Source organism: Ahaetulla prasina, chromosome 1 (assembly GCF_028640845.1).
Source record: "Ahaetulla prasina isolate Xishuangbanna chromosome 1, ASM2864084v1, whole genome shotgun sequence".
Lineage (NCBI taxonomy): Eukaryota > Metazoa > Chordata > Lepidosauria > Squamata > Colubridae > Ahaetulla > Ahaetulla prasina.
In genome coordinates this window covers 223,315,351-223,338,174 of record NC_080539.1, presented here as the reverse complement: position 1 = coordinate 223,338,174, position 22,824 = coordinate 223,315,351, and the positions used below count along the sequence as shown (strand labels likewise).

Below are 22,824 nucleotides of genomic sequence, written 5' to 3'. Positions count from 1 at the left end.
AATATTCTGTGCCCATTTTATCATACAATCCTTTACCAAATCCTTTTCCGAATCTATTTCAAGCAACACATTATACAATCTCTTTATATGCTCCTGGGTCTGATTTCTAATTTGCTTTATTAAATTTTCCTCCTTTGCATTATACCAATTTTTGATCTTCTTTCCATCTAGCACTTATTTGCCCATATTGAAACCAAGTATAATTCCTCCCTTCTTCATTTAATACCTGTAATGATTTTAATTGCAATCTACCTCCTTCAGCATACAAAAGTTCTTTATAAGTAATCATTTCCTGTTTCTGTTCTATATTTATATTCTCTATTGCATGTCTAGGGCTCGCCCATATAGGAATCTTGTAATCTAATTTATAGGAATATTTTTCCAGACCATAAAGAGCACTTCTCAACACATGATTCTTAAAAGCCCTATCCACTTTTTTCATAAAATAGGTACATGCCATCCATATAACAAGTCATAACCTTCTAGATTCAAAATTCTTTCCTCTGTTAAGTTAAACCAGTCACTTATTACTGAAAGGGTTACTGCTTCATAATATAGTTTAAAGTTAAGCATTCTTAAACCACCTCTTTCCCGTGAGTCCTGTATTATTTTCATTTTAACCTCGCCTTTTTACCCTGCCATATAAATTTATTAATCCCAATCTGCCAATCTTCCAAATTTTTATCCTTTTTAATTATTGGTATCATCTGGAACAGAAACAAAATCTAGGTAACACATTCATTTTAATAGCCGCAATCCTTCCCAATAGGGATAACTGCAATTTTTCCAAACACTCATATCATTCTGAACTTTTGCCATAGCAAGTCATAATTATTCTTATAAAGTTTCTTGTTCGATGAGCTAATATAAACCCTAAGTATTTAACCTTTTTACTACCTCAAATCCTGTCATTTCCTCTAGTTTTTGTTTCTGTTGTATAGACATATTTTTAATTATCACTTTTGTTTTATTCTGATTTATTTTAAATCCTGATACCTTTCCATATTTATCAATTACTTCCAACAAAATCTACTTGAATTTATAGGATTTGTTAAAGTAACCACTACATCATCTGCAAAAGCTCTAACTTTATACTCATATTGTCTAATCTTAATTCCTCTATTTTCATTAATTCTCGTATTTTATCTAATAATGGTTCCAGAGTCAAAACAAACAATAATGGTGATAAGGGACATCCCTGTCTCGTTCCTTCGCAATCTTAATAACTTCTGTCAAACTACCATTTATTATAATCTGTGCTGTTTGCTCTCCATAAATCGCTTTGATTATTCTAACAAAACAATCTCCAAATTGCATTTTCTCTATTAATTTAAATAAAAAATCCCAATGCAATCGATCAAAGGCTTTCTCTGCATCCAAAAAAATAAATGCTGCTGAAGTATTCTTCTTTTCCAAATATTCCAATATATTAATAATCTGTCTAACATTATTCCTCATCTGCCTCCCTTTTATAAAACCAGATTGATCAGTATGAATTCTTTGTTGTAAAACTAACATTAATCTATTTGCTATTATTTTTACAAAAATCTTATAATCATTATTTAAAAGTGAAATCGGCCTGTAGTTACCGGGTTTAGAGCAATCTTGCTCCTCTTTTGGTATCAGTGAAATAAAAGATGTTTTCCATGACGGGGGTATTCCCACTCCTAATTGTATCTGATTAAATAATTCTTTAAGTGGGCCTAATATTTCATCCTGTGTTTTTTTATAATAAGTTGCTGTAAGACCATCTGTACCAGGGTTTTCCCCATTTTTAATTGTTTAATTGCCTCCACTATTTCTCCAGTAGCTATGGGCCGATTCAGCTCCTCCCTCTGTTCTAATGTTAGAATATTAACCTTATAATCTTTCAAATAATCATAAATGTCCCTATTCAATATTTTGTCTTTTGCATATAATGCAGTGTAAAATTCTGAGAATGCCTTTTTAATTTTATCCTGTTGATATCTCTTTACCTTTATATTCTATTTTTTGTATGACACGTGCTTTCTGTTTTTTCCTTAAATTATATGCCAACCATCTCCCAGGTTTATTTGCATTACAAAAGGTATTATGTTTAGCATATTGTATATTCGTTGCCACCTGGTCTGCCATTAACATATTAAATTGACTCTGTAATATTTTTATAGCCTCTTTAAGTTTATGATCTTGTGGGTTTTGAATTAATAACTGTTGCTTCCTTTGAATTTCTTCTTCCAAGTACCTACGCTGCCTTTGTTTATTATTCCTTTGCCTATTGTCCAAGTAAATCAATATCCCTCTAATAAACGCTTTGCTCGCCTCCCACACAGTTCCTATAGGTGTCCCTTTGTACATATTAAAATCAAAAAATTCTTTCAACTGTTTCTTACAATAAGTTACATTATCCTCATATCTAAACAGATTTTCATTCAACCTCCATGTTCTACCACCTTTTTTCCCTTGTAATAATTCCATCCATACTGGGCTATGGTCAGTTAAACACCTCGGAAATATCTTCATTTTCTTCACCCTAGAAAGCAAGTCATTAGAAATTAAAATAAAATCAATACGTGAAAAAGATTGATGCCTATCAGAAAAAAGTAAAATCTCTCTCATCTGGATTCCGTAACCTCCATATATCTCTAAACTCAAAGTCTTCCATCATTTCAAAAAGGATTTTGGTAATTTTGCATGTATAGGTATCTTCTTGGAGGAGGTTCTCTTATCCTTCTTGTATCAATTACTCCATTCCAGTCTCCTAATAAAATAAACGAACTATAATCCCAGAGGGTCAACCTCTCATGTAACATTTTGTAAAACTTTTCTTGTTGCTGATTAGGTGCATAAATACCTATCAACAAAGTCTTTTGCATCTATCACCAGTTCAATAGCAATAAATCTTCCTTGAATATCTGCCTCAATTAACTTAGCTGGTATATCCTTCCTGATATATACAACAATTCCATGCTTCTTTTCCAAAGCTGATGCAACAAAATGGTTACCCAATTTTGAATTAATTAAATATTTTTGGTCTGATAATTTTATATGTGTCTCTTGCAAACAAATCACATCATTTTTAAATTGTTTCAAGTAGTGAAATATTTTCCTTCTTTTCTGAGCTGAATTCAAGCCATTAACATTCCATGACAAAATTCTATTTGCCATTACTGGCCTCCTGAAGCTTTGAAGCAGACAACGGAAGCTCCTCCTCCGGTATCTTCTGTCTAGCTCCTCCCACAGCTTCCATGCTGGGATCCTGACTTTTACTTTGAGACTGTTGCTCTTCTTTACGTTTAAGAGCTCCTCTTGTCACCCTTTGCTCTTGTGGTTCCTCTGATACTGGCAGCAATGAAGGCTCTTGGATCACCACGCCTTCTTGAATCTCTTGAAGTTTTTCTATCACTTCTATTTCGACTTTCAAAACTGTAGAAAGAAAATCCTTTGCCTTTAAAACAGTGTCAATTCTATATCTCCTTCCTTGATAGAATATTGTCAGTCCAACTGGCACCTCCCATCTGAATTGAATCTGATGTTTTTTAAGTTCTTGTGTAAAAAAAACAAATTCCTTCCTATCTCTTAACATCTTTGAAGGAATCTCTTTCAGCACCTTCAGCTCCTGTTCTCCAATTTTTAAAGTTGTCTGATATGAAACTTGCAGAATTTGATTTCTCATAGTCCTTTTCACAAAATAAACCACAATGTCCCGAGGAAGCTTTCTCTGTCTTGCAATCCAAGAATTAACTCTATATATTTTATCAATTTGGTACGCTACCTCTTGGGGTCCACTTCAATAAATTCAGCCAATGCTTCTGATATAATTTTTCTTAAGTCTTCTCCTCGCTCTTCTTGCATACCACGGATTCTAAGAGCTCCTTCCATAAGTTTATATTGTAATATCACAACCTGATCTTCATTTTGATCCACTTTTTTCTGAACACCTTGCATTTTATCTTCTAAATGCTTATTTGACTGAGAGATCTGTTGCATTTCCCCTTCCAATCCCTCAATTTTTTTACTCAGTCCTTGAACTGCCATAAGAATATCTTCTCTTATTTTTGCATTAAAATTCTCCATCATCTCTTTCTGCCTATCTTCAGAAAGTTTTAATTGTTCTTTCAATATTTTCCTCAAGACTTGGTTCAGATCCCTTCTTCCAGAAGGCTTTAAAGGTTTAGCTGCCATTCTGTCTTCAAAAGAATCAGAATTTAAACTTAACAACTTTCCTTCCTCCTTTCAGTATAAAAAACTCCGTTTGTAACAATCCACAAATAACGCTACTTTATCGTACTAAAAATTTTACTTTCACTTTCAGATGCCATTTTAAAAGTCAATTAATCAAAGACAAAGAAAGGTTTCAGGTTTCAGAAAGGGAGTCGGTACTTGCCGTGCTGATTCTACATCAAAGATCGAACGCTTGTGAAATTCCCGTCTGCTTAGAAAATCAATCAATTTAATAAGTCCTTTTGAGCAGAAGCGACTCTCCTACTCCTTTTTCCTGATAAAAAACAGGAGCGTGTTTGAAGTTGGAGGGAGTGGAATTCGGTGGGACCATAAATCCAGGAAAATTCGCTCTTAAGAGCAAACCCCCTGTCAGATCTGCCACTTTTCCACAACTCTGCATAACCCCCTTTTTCCCATAGGGTATGCTAAGCTCAGTGAACAGTGATTTTTTCTGTTTCACTGACTTTTACAATCTTCTAACACGGAGTGCTCTGTTAGAGCACCCAGCAGGAGCGGTGACGTCACTGGAGCCCAGGGGATGTCTTATTTTGAGGGAAAACAGGGTAGAATTTCACAACTGCAGCTATGTTGTATTTTATCTTATAAATGTTGGTGGCATATCAAGGTGTAATTATAATTATCTGTGAGGAGAAAAAAAACCACATTTAAAACAACTTGCATTCAGATGCAACTGGTAGAGAATGAAAATGTTCATACTGTCAGAATCCCATTGAATTGGGATGAATGGTGGAAGGAAACTGAGCCATAAAACTTAGCAAAAATAGAAAATTACTGAACTACAACTCCCATGGTTCCTTTACATTAACTGGCTGGATAAACTTGACAGGAGTTGAAATTCAAAGCACCTATTAGATGCTAGATTACCGGTTCCACTTTGGTGAAAGAGAAGATGCAAAAAATGAACAAATGACAATGGGATTAGTGAGGAAGCAGCAAGATAGTAACAGTAACCGAGTTGGAAGGGACCTTGGAGATCATCTAGTCCAACCCAAGATGATGGACAGGATCCAGTGGCTGGTTTGCTAATATGCTTACAGTTTTGTCGTGAAGTTTGCCTCAGTGTTTGGAAAGCTGTGCAGTCCTTTGTTTTTCATGTAGGTACTTATACTGAAATTCTTTCTAGAACGGTTAATTATATGGTCAAATATTTCTAAAGAAATCAACATAGATATCTTCATGGCAATTGTAACTGATGCATGAGTCTGCTTATGAGTTGGTACAGAAATAAATTCTGAAAGACCTTTTCAGTTTTTAAATCTATATCAGTCTCTCACTTGTCAGAAATAGCAAATGAAATTCTCTGTAATTTTTTTTTTGCTAGCCATTATCATTCATAAAGTAAATACACACATCTGCTCATTTTGTCTTTTTACAGTTCTTTAACTCAATACATATTTAAAAGCTCTTTCGCATTACAAATAACCTCCAATCCCCCCCCCTCCTACTACACTATCTATGGACTTTGTCATTGGCCAAATGTATCACTTCACTGACGGATAGTTGATGGAGAATATAAAGGCATCATGTTTTCCAGAGCTGAATAGCTAACCATATGGTTGCAATTCTCTGAGTACTTACTGAAAGTCAGTCCAATGAATGTCAATAACTTTTATTTCTCAGTGGACACGTATAGAAAATAGGTATATTTGTGTAGAGGTTCTTGTGGGAAAATTCATTAAAGGGTATATACTGAGTTTAAGCCCCCTGTAACAGTCCTTTGGCTTTTTTTTTTAATTTGCATTTATATCCCACCCTTCTCCGAAGACTCAGGGCGGCTTGTATGAACAGTTATGTAAAATCTGTCCGTAGTACAACAATGCCTTGTGTGTGTTTGTATGTATCTTTGTGTGATACTTTATTACTGGGTATAAAAATAGGCCTTCCTTGAATGTTGAATGATACTTTTACACTTACCTCATAATGGATTCCACTGTAGATGCTTACTTATCCACAAGTGAATCTGTAAGTGGAACTTACATACCACATTTTCTTACTATTATTAAGGGGTTTTTAGATTGCAGTGTTATTGTCAGTTTTGGAAGGCAATTTTCTTTTTGCTTCTTGACTGCCACATATTTTAGCTGGGAAAGTTGGGAGGAGGTTGTTGTTGGAGCGGTAGAAAGTTAGTCATAACAGCATTCCGTTTTCAATCCTGCATCTGATGGAGACTGCCTGAAGATTGTATCCAATTGAGTATGAAGAGTTGATTGGACAATGTGATGAACTTGTGGGTGTAGGGCAGGGCTGTGAACTGTCATCTGGGTGTGGAAAACCTGAAAGCTTTCAGTTTCATTTTTCCCAGCTGTGCCAACATGTCATCTCTAATAAATTGGAACTCTGAGGAACCTCAAGCCTCAGAGCCTTATTTCGTTGGGGGTGTTCCTTGGAACCCTGATAGTTATAACCGTCTACCACAGGTTAGGTGGCCTTTTGGTAATCACGCACACATTTTTTAAGGGTCTAATGCAGTGGTGAATTCTAATTTTTTTACTACTGGCTCTGTGGGTGTGGCTTGGTAGGCATGGTGTGGCTTGGTGGGCGTGATGTGGCAGGCGTGGCAGGGGAAAGGTACTGCAAAATCCCAATTCCCTCCCCATTTCTGGGGGAAGGATATTTCAAAATCTCCATTCCCACCCCAGCTCAAAATTTCTGCTACCAGTTCTCTGAACTGTTCAAAATTCCCGCTACCGGTTCTTCAGAACCTGTCAGAACCTGCTGGATTTCACCCCTGGTCTAATGGCCACAGCAGTAAAGTTGGCAGGGTTGTGGGCAACTGAAGTTTTGTTATTCCCAGTTTCATGATCCATGGTTTTATACTGGAATGGAATCCTTGAGAACAGCAAGGGTTGCTTGTATTCACACTGAAGTGTTGAATATCCACTTTCACTGAGAAGCCCCAACCCTTTTTTTGCTGTGTGTCCTGTAAGCCAGGGGTCTCCAACCTTGGCATCTTTAAGCCTGGTGGATTCTGGGAGTTGAAGTCCACCAGGCTTAAAGTTGCCAAGGTTGGAGACCCCTGCTGTAAGCGTTGATAGGGTCTCAGTGGGGAAAAAATGCAGAGAAGTGTTCTAAATAAAATGTGAATGTTTATCTCTTTTGTGTGTTACCCCTGTGAGGTAGTCCGGAAAACAAGCACAACCAAACTCTATTTTTTTATTATAAGGTTACATTAACAGAATCTTGCGAGACTGAATGCATTTCTCCTCATTCCTTTTACTAGGGTGGGGCCCTTCTGAAATATTTCCCACACTATCCCCACTTCTAGAGGCTGAGACATCTTTGCGTGCCAGTTGTCCAGTCTGCAGCTCTTCTTCCTGCCTCCCAAGGTCATCCCCCCACCTGCCATTACTTCATCAGAATCAATTTTCTCTCGATAATATTCAAAAATCGATTCACTAATTTTGTCTTTGGCAGTTCTGTTCTGTACTTCAAAAGTGGTGAATGGATGTTTCCTAACAAAAAAGAAAAACTAATTTTTACCAGACGTCCCTTGATTATTAACAGATTATACTGAATAATTTCAAAGAGCTTTGGCATGGCGGTATGCATATGACAATCTGTCCATGGCATACATTTAAGAATTGGGAGCGTAATATCCCACTGTGAAAGTTGTTTAAGGTGCCAAGTTCATGTCATTCTGATGAATAACTGAGCTAGATTCTTTTAGTTAAAGGATGCTACTGTTACTTATTTGTTTGTTTGCTTGCTTGCTTTAATTTTGGGGTTAGGTCATATTATATTTAAAACCTGTAACGGTAGCAGTAACAGAGTTGGAAGGGGCCTTGGAGGTCATCTAGTCCAACCCCCTGCTCACGCAGGAGACCTGTACTAGGGATTCGAACCGCCGAACTGCCAACCCTCTCTGATTGATGAGCTCAGTGTCTTAGCCACTGAGCCACTTAGTCAGGCTAGTCAGTAAACCCCAACTATCTTTGAATCCTAAGTACGAATGAGAGGACTTAGCAAAGGTGTTTGTGAGTTGGCCTCACAACCATCTTCCTTCTATATGTAGACTACAGTGTGAGAATTCAGCCTCTCATGCACTAGGTACTGAGTCTTCAGGAGGCTTGTACATACTCACATTTGACTAAGCATCTAATGTCTAATTAGTGAAAAGGGAACATGATTGTGTTCTTTTTTCTGATGGGGAATTTTGGTCAGTGATGCCTGATTGGACAGAGGAGTCTGGTAAGCACACATCTGTATCTGCATATGGCTCAGGGGGGAAATGCTACCGGATCGGACCGGATTGCGCGATCTGGTAGCGATCACAGCCAGTAGTTTGGCAATCAGGTAGCAATGATGGAGCAAAGCTCCGCCCACCCACCCGGGTGTTATTACTTCCTGGTTTTAACCAGGAAGTAATGTGCTTTTTACCTTCTGCACATGCGCAGAAGGTTTTGCACATGCGCAGAAGGTCTCCCAAGCTGGTAAGGAAGGTAAGTAGATTTCACCCCTGATATGGCTGCTTCCCTAATGAAGCCAAATGCACAATCTCAAAAACATGACCAGCAGGCACACTGATGTGGGAGGGATCTGGACTCCATCCATCATGATTCTGCTAACTCTTCATACACTGATTGGACAACCTTATACTTTGCAGTCATCAAGAGGCATGAAGCATTGCATAATGATTGTAATTAAGATAAATTACAGTCAATCTAACCAACTATATGTCCGTACTATGAGATGTTAGGTGGTATCAAATGACAATGAAGAGAAACTTTCCTTCCTTCCTTCCTTCCTTCCTTCCTTCCTTCCTTCCTTCCTTCCTTCCTTCCTTCCTTCCTTCCTTCCTTCCTTCCTTCCTTCCTTCCTTCTTTCTTTCTTTCTTTCTTTCTTTCTTTCTTTCTTTCTTTCTTTCTTTCTATAGTAGTTCCTTTTCAGGCATGTCTGTAAAATTGATGTAGAGAAAGTCTCTATGAAGTATCTGTTGCTGAACTCATAACAGCTAATTTTTTTTAAGAGAAGGAGAAGGAGGCCAACAGTGAGCATCTCCCGTATATAGCAGCAGTGAGGTACTGAAATCTGATGGACAGCAGCTCATATTTCAACTTTTTACTCTGTCTCAAATAAAACAATAGAAAAATGACAAAAAACAGTCTTAGAAGAACATAGTAGGTCATTCACATACACACAAACATATAAACAGGTGCACATCTATATGCTAACATATGCACACATATAGTTAAATACCAACCCATGTACATTGATAGATAATTCAGTCTCCAAGTGCTGGAGCTTTTGTCAGACAATGTTCACACCTGTGAATACACATATGCACAGACATTCTTCGATGTGTGTGTGGGGGAATTCAGAACCACAGGGCATTCCTGAGGTTGCTCAGTTGGGTTTGGAACAGGGGTGAAATCCAGCAGGTTCTGACAGGTTCTGGAGAGCCAGTAGTGGAAATTTTGAGTAGTTCGGAGAACAGGTAAATGCCACCTCTGGCTGGTCCCAGAGTGGGGTGGGAATGGAAATTTTGCAATATCCTTCCCCCAGGAGTGGGGAGGAAATGGGGATTTTGTAGTATCCTTCCCCTGGAGTCAGGTAGGAATGGAGATTTTGCAGTATCCTTCCCCTGCCAGGCCCACCAAGCCACAGTAGAAAAAAAAATGTATTTCACCACTGGTGTGGAATGCTGGTGATTGACAGAGGAGGGGATAAAATGGAATCCCTGATACTCTCTGAAGTTCATTGGTTGCTTGCAGACTGATGATGTTTCCTAGTCTGGTAATGAAACACCTGCAAGCAAACAACCAAGCTTAATGAGCAGCAAGGACTCCACAGTTCCATCCTGAGTTACAGATACGCTCTTCTGTTTGGAGCAGAGTATTTGGAAAACCTGCACAGGTGGACACTCCTCTTAATCAACTGTCCCTATTTTTAGTTTTAACTGCCCAAAGCAAAAAAATTATTTCTAGATCTGAAGATAACCTTTCTATATGTGTGTCTTTCTCCTCCTCCCCCTCTCCCTCTCTTTCTCTCTCTCTCTCTCACACACATCCATCTATCTACCTACCTACCTACCTACCTACCTACCTACCTACCTATCCATTTATATTCTTTCTATGTCAAAGTTTGGGATAGAAAAGCTCATTGTCTGCTTTAGATGGTTGCTTTCTGAGAAGCATTTGTATCTTCATTTTTTTTCCTGAAACAATGTATAGAATAAACTTCCTTTTTGGAGCCACAGTTGCTTTGGAGTTGCTTTATTTATTTATTTAGTTATTATTTACATTTCTATACCGCCCTTCTCCGAAGACTTAACGCTTTGATACCTGCATGGCATCTTCTGTGGTTCTTTCATTTGGCTTCATTAATTCATTTTTGACGTGTAGCTTTAACAGCAGCTGGGAAACAGGAAAAGTATATTGTCGTATGACAAGGTGGATTATTCTTGCATGTCCAGACATTTTGATAAAACAGGTCCAAATCTCTTTTTGTTTCCCATAGTAGAGGGCAAATTATTACTTTTTTATTTTCCATAGTCCCAAAGGTGCGTTTTCAAAAGGCAACTGGACTTTTTTTCCACAGTACAGTTATATATCGTTCCAAATTAAATGGCAAAAATAAAATCTCTGTTTTGTTCCTGAAACACGATAAAAATTTTGATGCGGCTTGAAGTTGCAAACAGAATTACCCCACTGTATGGTCTTTTTTGATTTCCAGCCGAATTCCTTATTTTATAAGCCCTTTTTCCTGTTTATCCCTAACCTTTTCATTTAGATTTGCCACAAATCCCCGGATGACAATCATGAAGATTGATATTAGCAAACCCATTAATAACAGAGGCTTTTTATGCCCAGGTTCAATCCCCAGTTGGTATTAAAAAATAAAATAAAGATTAATATTCTGAGAGAAAGGTTTCTCTGCTTGAGATAATCTGCTGAAAGCCCGAAGGAACAACATAGAACTGGGGGGATTAATGTTCTGTTTTATCTAAAATGAATTATGGCTTAACAAGGCTCTCTACATGGGGCTCCCCTTGAAGGGCATCCGGAGGCTGCAGTTAGTCCAGAACGCGGCTGCGCGGGTGATAGATGGAGCCTCAACTTAAAAACATTCATTTAGTGACCATTCAGTACAACAGCACTGTAAAAGTAACATATGATTGTTTTTCACACTTATGACCATGGTGACCACCTTTAAAGCGCTCCATGGCATTGGGCCGGGTTACTTACGGGACCGCCTACTGCTACCAAATACCTCTCACCGACCCGTGCGCTCTCACAGAGAGGGTCTCCTCAGGGTGCCGTCAGCAAGGCAATGTCGTCTGGCGACGCCCAGGGCAAGGGCCTTCTCTGTGGGGGCTCCCACCCTTTGGAACGAACTTCCCCCCGGACTCCGCCAGCTTCCGGACCTTCGGACCTTCCGCCGCGGGCTTAAAACATATTTATTTAATTGTGCAGGACTGAGCTAGGTTTTAAATTCATGGGTTTTAATTGGGTTTTATTTGTATATTTTAATTAACGGGCTTTCAAATAAGTTTCTTAATTGTTTTTATTCTGTATTTATATTTATATGTTTTTAAATGCCTGTGAACCGCCCTGAGTCCTTCGGGAGATAGGGCGGTATATAAATACGATTAATAAATAAATAAATAAATAAGGGAGGATCCAAGTTCAAGTGCTGAAATGTTGCAAATGTGTGGCACTCCTGCAGAGTACAGGTAGTCTTCAACTTAAAAAAACATTCATTTAGTGACCATTCAGTACAACAGCACTGAAAAAGTAACATATGATTGTTTTTCACACTTATGACCATGGTAGCACTCCTGTGGTTCCATGATCAAATATATATATTTGATCACATGACCCCGGGACATTGCAACCATCATATATTATATATATATATATATATTATATTATATATATTATATATATTATGTTATAATATAATAATAATTATAATATCTTTTCTTTATGTACACTGAGAGCATATGCACCAAGACAAATTCCTTGTGTGTCCAATCACACTTGGCCAATAAAATTCTATTCTATTCTATTCTAATAATTATAATAATAATAATAATAATTATAAGAATAATTATAATATAATATATAATTATAATATAATTATAATAATTATAATATAATATAATATATTATATATATATATATTATATATATATATATATTATATTATATATATATATATATATATATATATATATATATATATATATATCTATATATATCTATATATATCTATATCTATATATATGTATATAATATATGATGGTTGCAATGTCCCGGGGTCATGTGATCATCTTTTGCGAGCAGAGTCAATAGGGAAGCCAGATTACTGACTGATGTCTTAAGCTAATTTAACAATTGCCGTGGTTCACCTAACAACTGTGACAAGAAAGATCGCAAAATGGAGCATAACTTACTTAGCAACTATCTCGGTCGGCAACAGAAACTTTAGGCTCAGTTGTGGCCATAAGGATTACCTGTATCTGCGGAGCCCAATAAAGGAGAATATTTGTAGCTCAGGGTTGAAATGAGGGGTCCTCGGTGCTCTCTGAGCTTGGTTGTTTTCTTAAAGATGCTTTATTACCCAGACTAGGTAACGTGATCAGTACTTCTCAAATCAGTAGTTTGGGTAATGAAACGTTCGCAAAAAAACAACAACCACCAAGCTCAGAGACTACCTCATATCTACTGAGAATTGTCTATTTACAAAATAGATCTTCTGCTGAGTTTAATCATCATCATCATCATACCAATAAGAGGGGGGCAGTAAGAAAGATAATAATGATAAATAAAAGATAAGTAATAAAAACAAATGAGGCAGAGATTGCATCTTAGAGAGCAGGGGTCTCCAACCTTGGCCACTTTAAGACTTGTGGACTTCAACTCCCATGCTATTTATCCTACCCTCTAACATAGTCTGTTGTCCACAGCAGATCAGAATGATGCCAAAAGGATGATATGCACACTGTCGTGCAATATTATCATTACATACTGAAATCTCACCATCTGACACAGATACTTAAGTCAAGACATTTGTGTGATGACACTGAACACATATCATCATGTGCTCTCCTCAATAGACATCTTTGTTTCTCTTTATATAGTCTGGTTCCTGCTTATTTTTATCCATTTTCCACCCAGTTGGGTCAATTTCAATCAAGTTCTGGGTCGAAGTGACAATTATTCTAGAACAGAAAGGATTTGTCAGAAATAAAGCTTTCCTTTTCTCCAAGACCAAGTTATCTTTTATTCCAACAGTTTTAATCAGAAAAGTCAAGGGAAGGAAACACCAAAGGAATTTTTAAAACACAGTGGTGATTCTAGATGCCATATTGGGCCCATCAGGCTTAGTAGGCCTCTGGTGGCTCAACAGACTAATTCAGTCTGTTATTAACAGCAGCTGCTTGCAATTACTGCAGGTTCAAGTCCCACCAGGCCCAAGGTTGACTCAGCCTTCCATCCTTTATAAGGTAGGTAAAATGAGGACCCAGATTGTTGGGGGCAATAAGTTGACTTTGTATATAATATACAAATGGATGAAGACTATTGCTTGACATAGTGTAAGCCACCCTGAGTCTTCAGAGAAGGGTGAGATATAAATGCAAAAAAAAAAAAAAGTATGATGTTTGAATCCAGCTAGTGATTTCAAAACTACTGTTTATGAACAAGCATAGTTTGTTTGATTTGTGCACCATAGCAAATTATAGTTAATAATCAATTCCAATCTTACAGCTATGTTGAGGAAGAGGAGACAGAGTGAATTACTTGGGCATTACTCGGAGCTGATGGTGCTGTTTTGAATGTGCTTTAGTTTCAGTCATTTCGTTCAAAATATCAGCCAAGAACATTTCACATTACGGGAACACAAAAAGTCAGAAGCATCCTTCCTCTGCACAGGAAGGGCAATTTTTATTTGGATTAAATGGCCTTGAAGTTAGCCCTATCCCAAGCCATAAAGGGTTTTATGGGTCTTCACCAACATTTTGAATTGAGCTCAGAAATCAATTGGTAACCAAATAGATGTAAGTGAGTTCATTTAATGAATCGGGAAATACAATGGCTTCTAACCAAAAGTTTTGTTGTTGTTGTTAGTTGCAAAGTCATGTCTGACCCATCATGATCCCATGTTCAACATTCCTCCAGGTCTTCCTTTCCTCTACCATCTTCTGGAGTCCATTAAGCTCACGCCTACAGCTTCAGTGACTCCATCCAGCCATCTCATTCTCGTCATCTCCTTCTTCTTTTGCCCTCAATCTTTCCCAGCATTAGGCTCGTCTTCAGTGAGTCCTTCCTTCTCATTAGGTGGCCAAAGTATTTGAGTTTCATCTTCAGGATCTGACCTTCTAAGGAGCAGTCAGGATTGATCTCCTTTAGGACTGACTTGTTTGTTCGCCTTGCAGTCCATGGGACTCTCAGGAGTCTTCAACTTAAAAAACATTCATTTAGTGACCATTCAGTACAACAGCACTGAAAAAGTAACATATGATTGTTTTTCACACTTATGACCATGGTAGCACTCCTGTGGTTCCATGATCAAATATATATATTTGATCACATGACCCGGGACATTGCAACCATCATATATTATATATATATATATATATTATATTATATATATTATATATATTATATTATATATATATAATATATAATTATAATATCTTTTCTTTATGTACACTGAGAGCATATGCACCAAGACAAATTCCTTGTGTGTCCAATCACACTTGGCCAATAAAATTCTATTCTATTCTATTCTAATAATTATAATAATAATAATAATAATTATAATAATAATTATAATATAATATATAATTATAATATAATTATAATAATTATAATATAATATAATATATTATATTATATATTTTTTATATATATATATTGTTTTCTTAAAGATGCTTTATTACCCAGACTAGGTAACGTGATCAGTACTTCTCAAATCAGTAGTTTGGGTAATGAAACGTCCATAAAAACAAATGGGCTGAGGCAGAGATTGCATCTTATAGAGCAGGGGTCTCCAACCTTGGCCACTTTAAGACTTATGGACTTCAACTCCCATGATACTTATCCTACCCTCTAACATAGTCTGTTGTCCACAGCAGATCAGAATGATGCCAAAAGGATGATATGCACACTATCGTGCAAATATTATCATTACATACTGAAATCTCACCATCTGACACAGATACTTAAGTCAAGACATTTGTGTGATGACACTGAACACATATCATCATGTGCTCTCCTCAATAGACATCTTTGTTTCTCTTTATATAGTCTGGTTCCTGCTTATTTTTCTAATAATTATAATATAATATATTATATATATATATATATATATATATATATATATATATAATATGATGGCTGGGGTCATGTGATCACCTTTTGCGAGCAGAGTCAATAGGGAAGCCAGATTACTGGCTGATGTCTTAAACTAATTTAACAACTGCCGTGGTTCACCTAACAACTGTGACAAGAAAGATCGCAAAATGGAGCATAACTTACTTAGCAACTATCTTGGTCGGCAAGAGAAACTTTAGGCTCAGTTGTGGCCATAAGGATTACCTGTATCTGCTGAGCCCAATAAAGGAGAATATTTGTAGCTCAGGGTTGAAATGAGGGGTCCTCGGTGCTCTCTGAGCTTGGTTGTTTTCTTAAAGATGCTTTATTACCCAGACTAGGTAACGTGATCAGTACTTCTCAAATCAGTAGTTTGGGTAATGAAACGTCCGCAAAAAAACAACAACCACCAAGCTCAGAGAGCACCTCATATCTACTGAGAATTGTCTATTTACAAAATAGATCTTCTGCTGAGTTTAATCATCATCATCATCATAATATCAATAAGGGGGGGGGCAGTAAGAAAGATAATAATAAGGATAAATAAAAGATAAGCAATAAAAACAAATGGGCTGAGGCAGAGATTGCATCTTATAGAGCAGGGGTCTCCAACCTTGGCCACTTTAAGACTTATGGACTTCAACTCCCATGATACTTATCCTACCCTCTAACATAGTCTGTTGTCCACAGCAGATCAGAATGATGCCAAAAGGATGATATGCACACTGTCGTGCAATATTATCATTACATACTGAAATCTCACCATCTGACACAGATACTTAAGTCAAGACATTTGTGTGATGACATTGAACACATATCATCATCTGCTCTCCTCAATAGACATCTTTGTTTCTCTTTATATAGTCTAGTTCCTGCTTATTTTTATCCATTTTCCACCCAGTTGGGTCAATTTCAATCAAGTTCTGGGTCGAAGTGACAATTATTCTAGAACAGAAAGGTTTTGTCAGAAATAAAGCTTTCCTTTTCTCCAAGACCAAGTTATCTTTTATTCCAACAGTTTTAATCAGAAAAGTCAAGGGAAGGAAGCACCAAAGGAATTTTTAAAACACAGTGGTGATTCTAGATGCCATATTGGGCCCATCAGGCTTAGTAGGCCTCTGGTGGCTCAACAGACTAATGCAGTCTGTTATTAACAGCAGCTGCTTGCAATTACTGCAGGTTCAAGTCCCACCAGGCCCAAGGTTGACTCAGCCTTCCATCCTTTATAAGGTAGGTAAAATGAGGACCCAGATTGTTGGGGGCAATAAGTTGACTTTGTATATAATATACAAATGGATGAAGACTATTGCTTGACATAGTGTAAGCCACCCTGAGTCTTCAGAGAAGGGTGAGATATAAATGCAAAAAAAAAAAAAGTATGATGTTTGAATCCAGCTAGTGATTTCAAAACTACTGTTTATGAACAAGCATAGTTTGTTTGATTTGTGCACCATAGCAAATTATAGTTAATAATCAATTCCAATCTTACAGCTATGTTGAGGAAGAGGAGACAGAGTGAATTACTTGGGCATTACTCGGAGCTGATGGTGCTGTTTTGAATGTGCTTTAGTTTCAGTCATTTCGTTCAAAATATCAGCCAAGAACATTTCACATTACGGGAACACAAAAAGTCAGAAGCATCCTTCCCCTGCACAGGAAGGGCAATTTTTATTTGGATTAAATGGCCTTGAAGTTAGCCCTATCCCAAGCCATAAAGGGTTTTATGGGTCTTCACCAACATTTTGAATTGAGCTCAGAAATCAATTGGTAACCAAATAGATGTAAGTGAGTTCATTTAATGAATCGGGAAATACAATGGCTTCTAACCAAAAGTTTTGTTGTTGTTGTTAGTTGCAAAGTCATGTCTGACCCATCATGATCCCATGGACAACATTCCTCCAGGTCTTCCTTTCCTCTACCATCTTCTGGAGTCCATTTAAGCTCACGCCTACAGCTTCAGTGACTCATCCAGCCACCTCATTCTCGTCATCTCCTTCTTTTGCCTTCAATCTTTCCCAGCATTAGGCTCGTCTTCAGTGAGTCCTTCCTTCTCATTAGGTGGCCAAAGTATTTGAGTTTCATCTTCAGGATCTGACCTTCTAAGGAGCAGTCAGGGTTGATCTCCTCTAGGACTGACTTGTTTGTTCGCCTTGCAGTCCATGGGACTCTCAGGAATCTTCTCCAGCACCAGAGTTCAAAGGCCCCAAAAGTTTAAGCATATGAAATTTCAGGGGTCATTCAATCATGCAGTCAATGGCTAGAAAATATTTTCAATCTCCGAGGATTTTTTTGGTTGGTAAATAGGACAGAATTGCAATGTCACCAGCAGCAACCAATACCCGCATTATACTTATAAGCTTATGCTTATGTTTCATGTATGTTTTGGAGTAATTAGTAGTTCATGGAGTAATTGGTAGTTCATAGGCATACACAATGATTTCCCCAGTTTTCTTCAAGAGATGAAACAAATCAAAGAATTAGGTGAAAGATGATTGAGAAGGAATCCCCACAATTATTTTTCTTGCCTGTTCTTCTGACTGATGTGACAGACACTATTCCTTGGATAATAGTACTACCCACTATTATCCACTTAGTATGCTGGTTTAGTCCTGGAATGCAATCCACCTACAGATTTACTTTTGGTAATAAACTTGAAAGATATGGATTTATGCATTATTGCTAGGAGGTTATGTTTGTACAATTGGAGCCTTATAAGCTGATTCCGCGGCGAGGGCCGCGGTGTGGCTCAGGCTGTAAGACAGCCTGTTATTAAACACAACTGCTTGCAATTACTGCAGGCTCGAGTCCCACCAGGCCCAAGGTTGACTCAGCCTTCCATCCTTTATAAGGTAGGTAAAATGAGGACCCAGATTGTTGGGGTGGCAATAAGTTGACTTTGTATATAAATATACAAATAGGATGAGACTATTGCCTTACACAATGTAAGCCGCCCTGAGTCTTCGGAGAAGGGCGGGATATAAATGTAAATTAAAAAAATAATTCATAAATCTGTGAATAGATATTGGAAAACTTCCAGTCTGCTGTAACTAAAGCAAAGTAAATTATTATTAAATCCAACATCCAATTAATTTTACTATGGGAAATTGATAAAAAGATACAGGAACAGACCGTTTTTCAGCTATTATTTCTTTTCACCCTTTTTTTGACAATAATTCAAACGGAATGATTGTAATTATTGTAATGATATCAAAGATTTCAGTGATATGAAGCTAGAATTCCAACATAATTGCAATGTTTTGGTGCACTTTTTAAAACGTGTGAATGTGGACCGTAGTTTTAACAAAAATGATTCACAACAGAGTTATATATTCTCTCCTGGTTTCAGAGAACCTTTTCAATGCTACAGTCTCAATTTACACTGTAGTGAAGTGTATTTCTGAACAGAATAAAATTTTGTTCTTTTGAGAACCTAGTAGAAACAAAAGTTTTATAGATTCATCATCTTCCTTCAAAGTGGAGCAGTGACTGAAACTTGAATTGAATTGAACACTTTAATTGGCCAAGTGTAGACACACAAAAAATCTGTCTCCGGTGCAGAAGCTCTCAGTGTACAGGCAGCGCAACAGAATCATCATCATCATCATCATACCAATAAGAGGGGGGCAGTAAGAAAGATAATAATAAGGATAAATAAAAGATAAGTAATAAAAACAAATGGGCTGAGGCAGAGATTGCATCTTATAGAGCAGGGGTCTCCAACCTTGGCCACTTTAAGACTTGTGGACTTCAACTCCCAGAGTTCCTCAGCCAGCCAACTCTGGGAGTTGAAGTCCACAAGTCTTAAAGTGGCCAAGGTTGGAGACCCCTGTTATAGAGGGCTTTTACAAATGAATCACAAGGCCTCTTTTGGAATATATTATGAAAACAAACACCATATGTAACATTTAAGAAAAGTCAATACAGGAGCAATTCAATTCTATTGCTGCATTGCTGGGACTGGAAAATTATGTCTGCTATCATTCAAGGCTGTTTAACCAACTTTAATTTATATGTGATTGCCCCAGACAATTAACAAAATGATGGTGAATTACATTATTCATTTCTAATTGAGATAACATCAACCATCGATTTGTTTTTCAGATGCAGCTGTGTGGAACCAGATAACCCAAGCAATACTACCTTACAATATTGGCAGTCAAAGAACATGTCCTCATTTGCGATACCTTGGGGAAACCTTACTGTGACTGTAAGTATGCCACCAAATCATATCATGTATTCAATCAAGGTGTACCTATGGAATATATCTGGGCAGTACACGGAGGTTAATGGCAGGCCGTTCTCCCCAGTCTGCAAACTACTTACAGTATTGATACTTGATTCATTCATTCAATATAGATCTCTCCCTGCTATTCAACTGAGTATCCAAGATGATTAGCAAAAAAATAAAACATAAAGGGCATAGAAAGTCTCAAAACATGATGAATTATGATTTATGCTAAAACTAGTTAACAAATCAGATCTTGGAAAATAAGATGTGCCTTGACTATTCTTTTAAAAATGTTCACTATGAAGGGAAGGAGGAGAAGGCATCAGATTTTATTTTATTTTATTTTATTTTATTTATTTAGTCAATCAATCATATATAAGATAACAGGTAAAAGTATAAACATAATTTGGATACATGAAAAGAATAAGTAAAAAGGAATATTAGGACAGAGATGGTAGGCATGCAGGTGCACTTATGCGCGCCCCTTACAGACCTCTTAGAAATGGGGTGAGGTCAACAGTAGACAGTTTAAGCTTAAAGTTTTGGGGGTTTGGGGAAAAAACTACAGAGTCAGGTAGTTGCATTCCAAGCATTGACCACTCTGTTACTGAAGTCGTATTTTCTGCAATCAAGTTTGGAGCGGTTTATCTTGAGTTTGTATTTATTATTTGCTCGTGTATAGTTGTGGTTGAAGCTGAAGTAGTCATTGACAGGTAGGATATTGTGGGAGATAATTTTATGTACTATACAAGCAATTCTGAGGACAGATAATAGGGATCTACTCTAAGAAATGTGGCTTTGTGTATTTCATTGGACTCCCTGAAAAAAGCAGATTCTGAACTTCCATCACATTTTTGAAATGGGGGAGGGTGGGAGAAGGAGGTCCTTTTGATATCTGCCCTTGGCTCCACATTTCATTCCGTTTAGAAAAATCCCTTGTTATCCATATAGCATTTTCAGTAGGCCATAAAGTAGCAGGGAAGTCATAAACACAAACTCTTTTTTACCAGCATGTTGAATGTGAATCAATATGATGTTTGGTTTTTTTTATTATGGTCGATAACCAGGAAATCTGCTAAGACTGATAGCACAAGAATAAAAAACAAAAGGAAGCAAGAAAAGAAGAAAGCAGAAGATAAACTGACCCTGCTTTCTGTATAGTAGCCCCTACCTTTTTGACTAATCTCCTCCAAGGCAGCTGTGGAGGCTCCACCCTATTACAATTCTCTATAAACCAGGAGTCTCCAACCTTGGCAACTTTAAGACTTGTGGACTTCAACTCCCAGAGTTCCTTAGCCAGCGAACTTTGGGAGTTAAAGTCCACAAGTGTTGTGGTCCACCAGCAACCTGCGGAGCTGGCAATGGAGTCGGACAGTGATGAGGATGAGGAAGAATATGAGCCAGTCCTGGAGGCTAGAAAAGGCCCGGATGAGGGCTCTGCGTTGGAGGCAGAGATGGGGCCAAGGCCATCTGGGAGTGATGTGCGGACTCAGGAGCCTCCAGAGCAAGGGTGTCCAAAGTTTTTTGAGTGAGGGCCAAATACAGAAAAATAAGCAAAGGCCCGGGCCCGGGGGGGGGCTGAAATTTTTTTGTACCAGTTCTTTGGCCGTGGCTTATTTTGGGGTGTGGCTTGGTGGTCATGTGACTGGTGGGCGTGGCTAACTGCTCATGTGACTGAGTGGATGTGGCTATGGGCATAGAAACTACTCAGAGGGCTAAAAAAAGTAATTTTTGACCAGTCCTCACACTTATGACCATCCTCACATTTATGCCCATTGCAGCATTTTTAACAACCATATCACTTATTTCACAACTGCTTCTCTTCACCACGGTTACAAGATAGGGTGCAAAATGTAAAGATAGTTGTAGGTGTGAGGACCAGTCAAAAGTGTGAGGACAGGTCAAAAATAACTTTTTCAGCCCTCTGAGTAGTCTTTATGCACAAAATGCTGCAACAGGCATAAATGATGACCGGTCATAAGTGTGAGGACTGGTCAAAAGTGTGAGAACCTGTCAGAAATCACTTTTTTCAGCCGTCTGGGTAGTCCCTATGCACAGTTTAGGCTTAAGTATACTATATGTGTGAGTTATATATATGTGCGTGTGTATCTCTATGTTTGTGTACGTGTGTGTTTGTGTTATGTTGATTTTAATGTAATATTTTTAAATATAATTATTCAGAAAGGCATGCGGCTGGACAACAAACAGTATATAAGCCTAGTAAATTCATGTGTGGCCGGGCCACACACAAGAGGTGACATATTGACACATGATTACTGTGTGTATTTCTAACAGAGATCAAGAACTCTGTGTAGGACCAAACACAGTCTGATGTAGTCTGATGCCAAACTACATCCTCAATTTGCTGTGTCTGAGTCAAGACGGGCTTTTACGTCCACCCTGTTGCAAGCTGCGGACGTTGTGTTTTACAGGAATATGAAATGGGGGGGGTTACTTTCTGCAGTCACACAACCGCTTACCACGCAAAGACAATTTTGCCTGAGTTTTCCCGCTATCAGCCCTGTGTCAGCCTTACAAAAACCCATGTTCAGAGACCCTGGTGTGACCTCAGAAGGTGGCTTCTGTAGACCAAGAGTAAGAAGACACCTTCAGTGGCACCTCAATTGATCCAGTCACAAAATTGCACTACGGACTACTGTTTTATACTTTTTGATTATACTTTTCTTTGCAAATGTCAGCAAGGTGATTGATAAAGGAAGTAACGTACAATACTTTTTCTTGATTTTCTTGACCGCGCCCAAGTGGGTCTCTCAGGCCGCTTTAGAGCGACCCTGGTCTGCGTGGGAAGGCGTCCCTGGCCACCTGGGCCACGTGACAGCTCAGGCGGCAATCCGCGTCCCGTGTCATCTTTTGCCTACGGAAAACTTTTTCCTTGCTGCCTCTTGCGCGCGTTCTTGACTGGCGGGGAAGCGGCGCGGGCTGCTCGCTGCCCACCCCTTCAGTCCCCATCCCCACCTCCGGCAAATCCTTTTGTTCTTCCACGCGTCTCCCAACTCCTTCCTTGCCTTGCTTAAGTCGCCTCGCTCGCGGAGG

General features: G+C 38.1%; 1 protein-coding gene across 1 annotated transcript in view; it reads left to right on the top strand.

The window, feature by feature from the left end:
- Positions 1–22,824, top strand: part of SLC4A10 (solute carrier family 4 member 10) — an 88,458-nt gene that overhangs the window by 34,856 nt on the left and 30,778 nt on the right. The window contains exon 11 of the mRNA XM_058188317.1: positions 19,644–19,749. Coding sequence (XP_058044300.1) covers positions 19,644–19,749 — 106 coding nt within the window. The remainder of the gene's footprint in view (positions 1–19,643; positions 19,750–22,824) is intronic.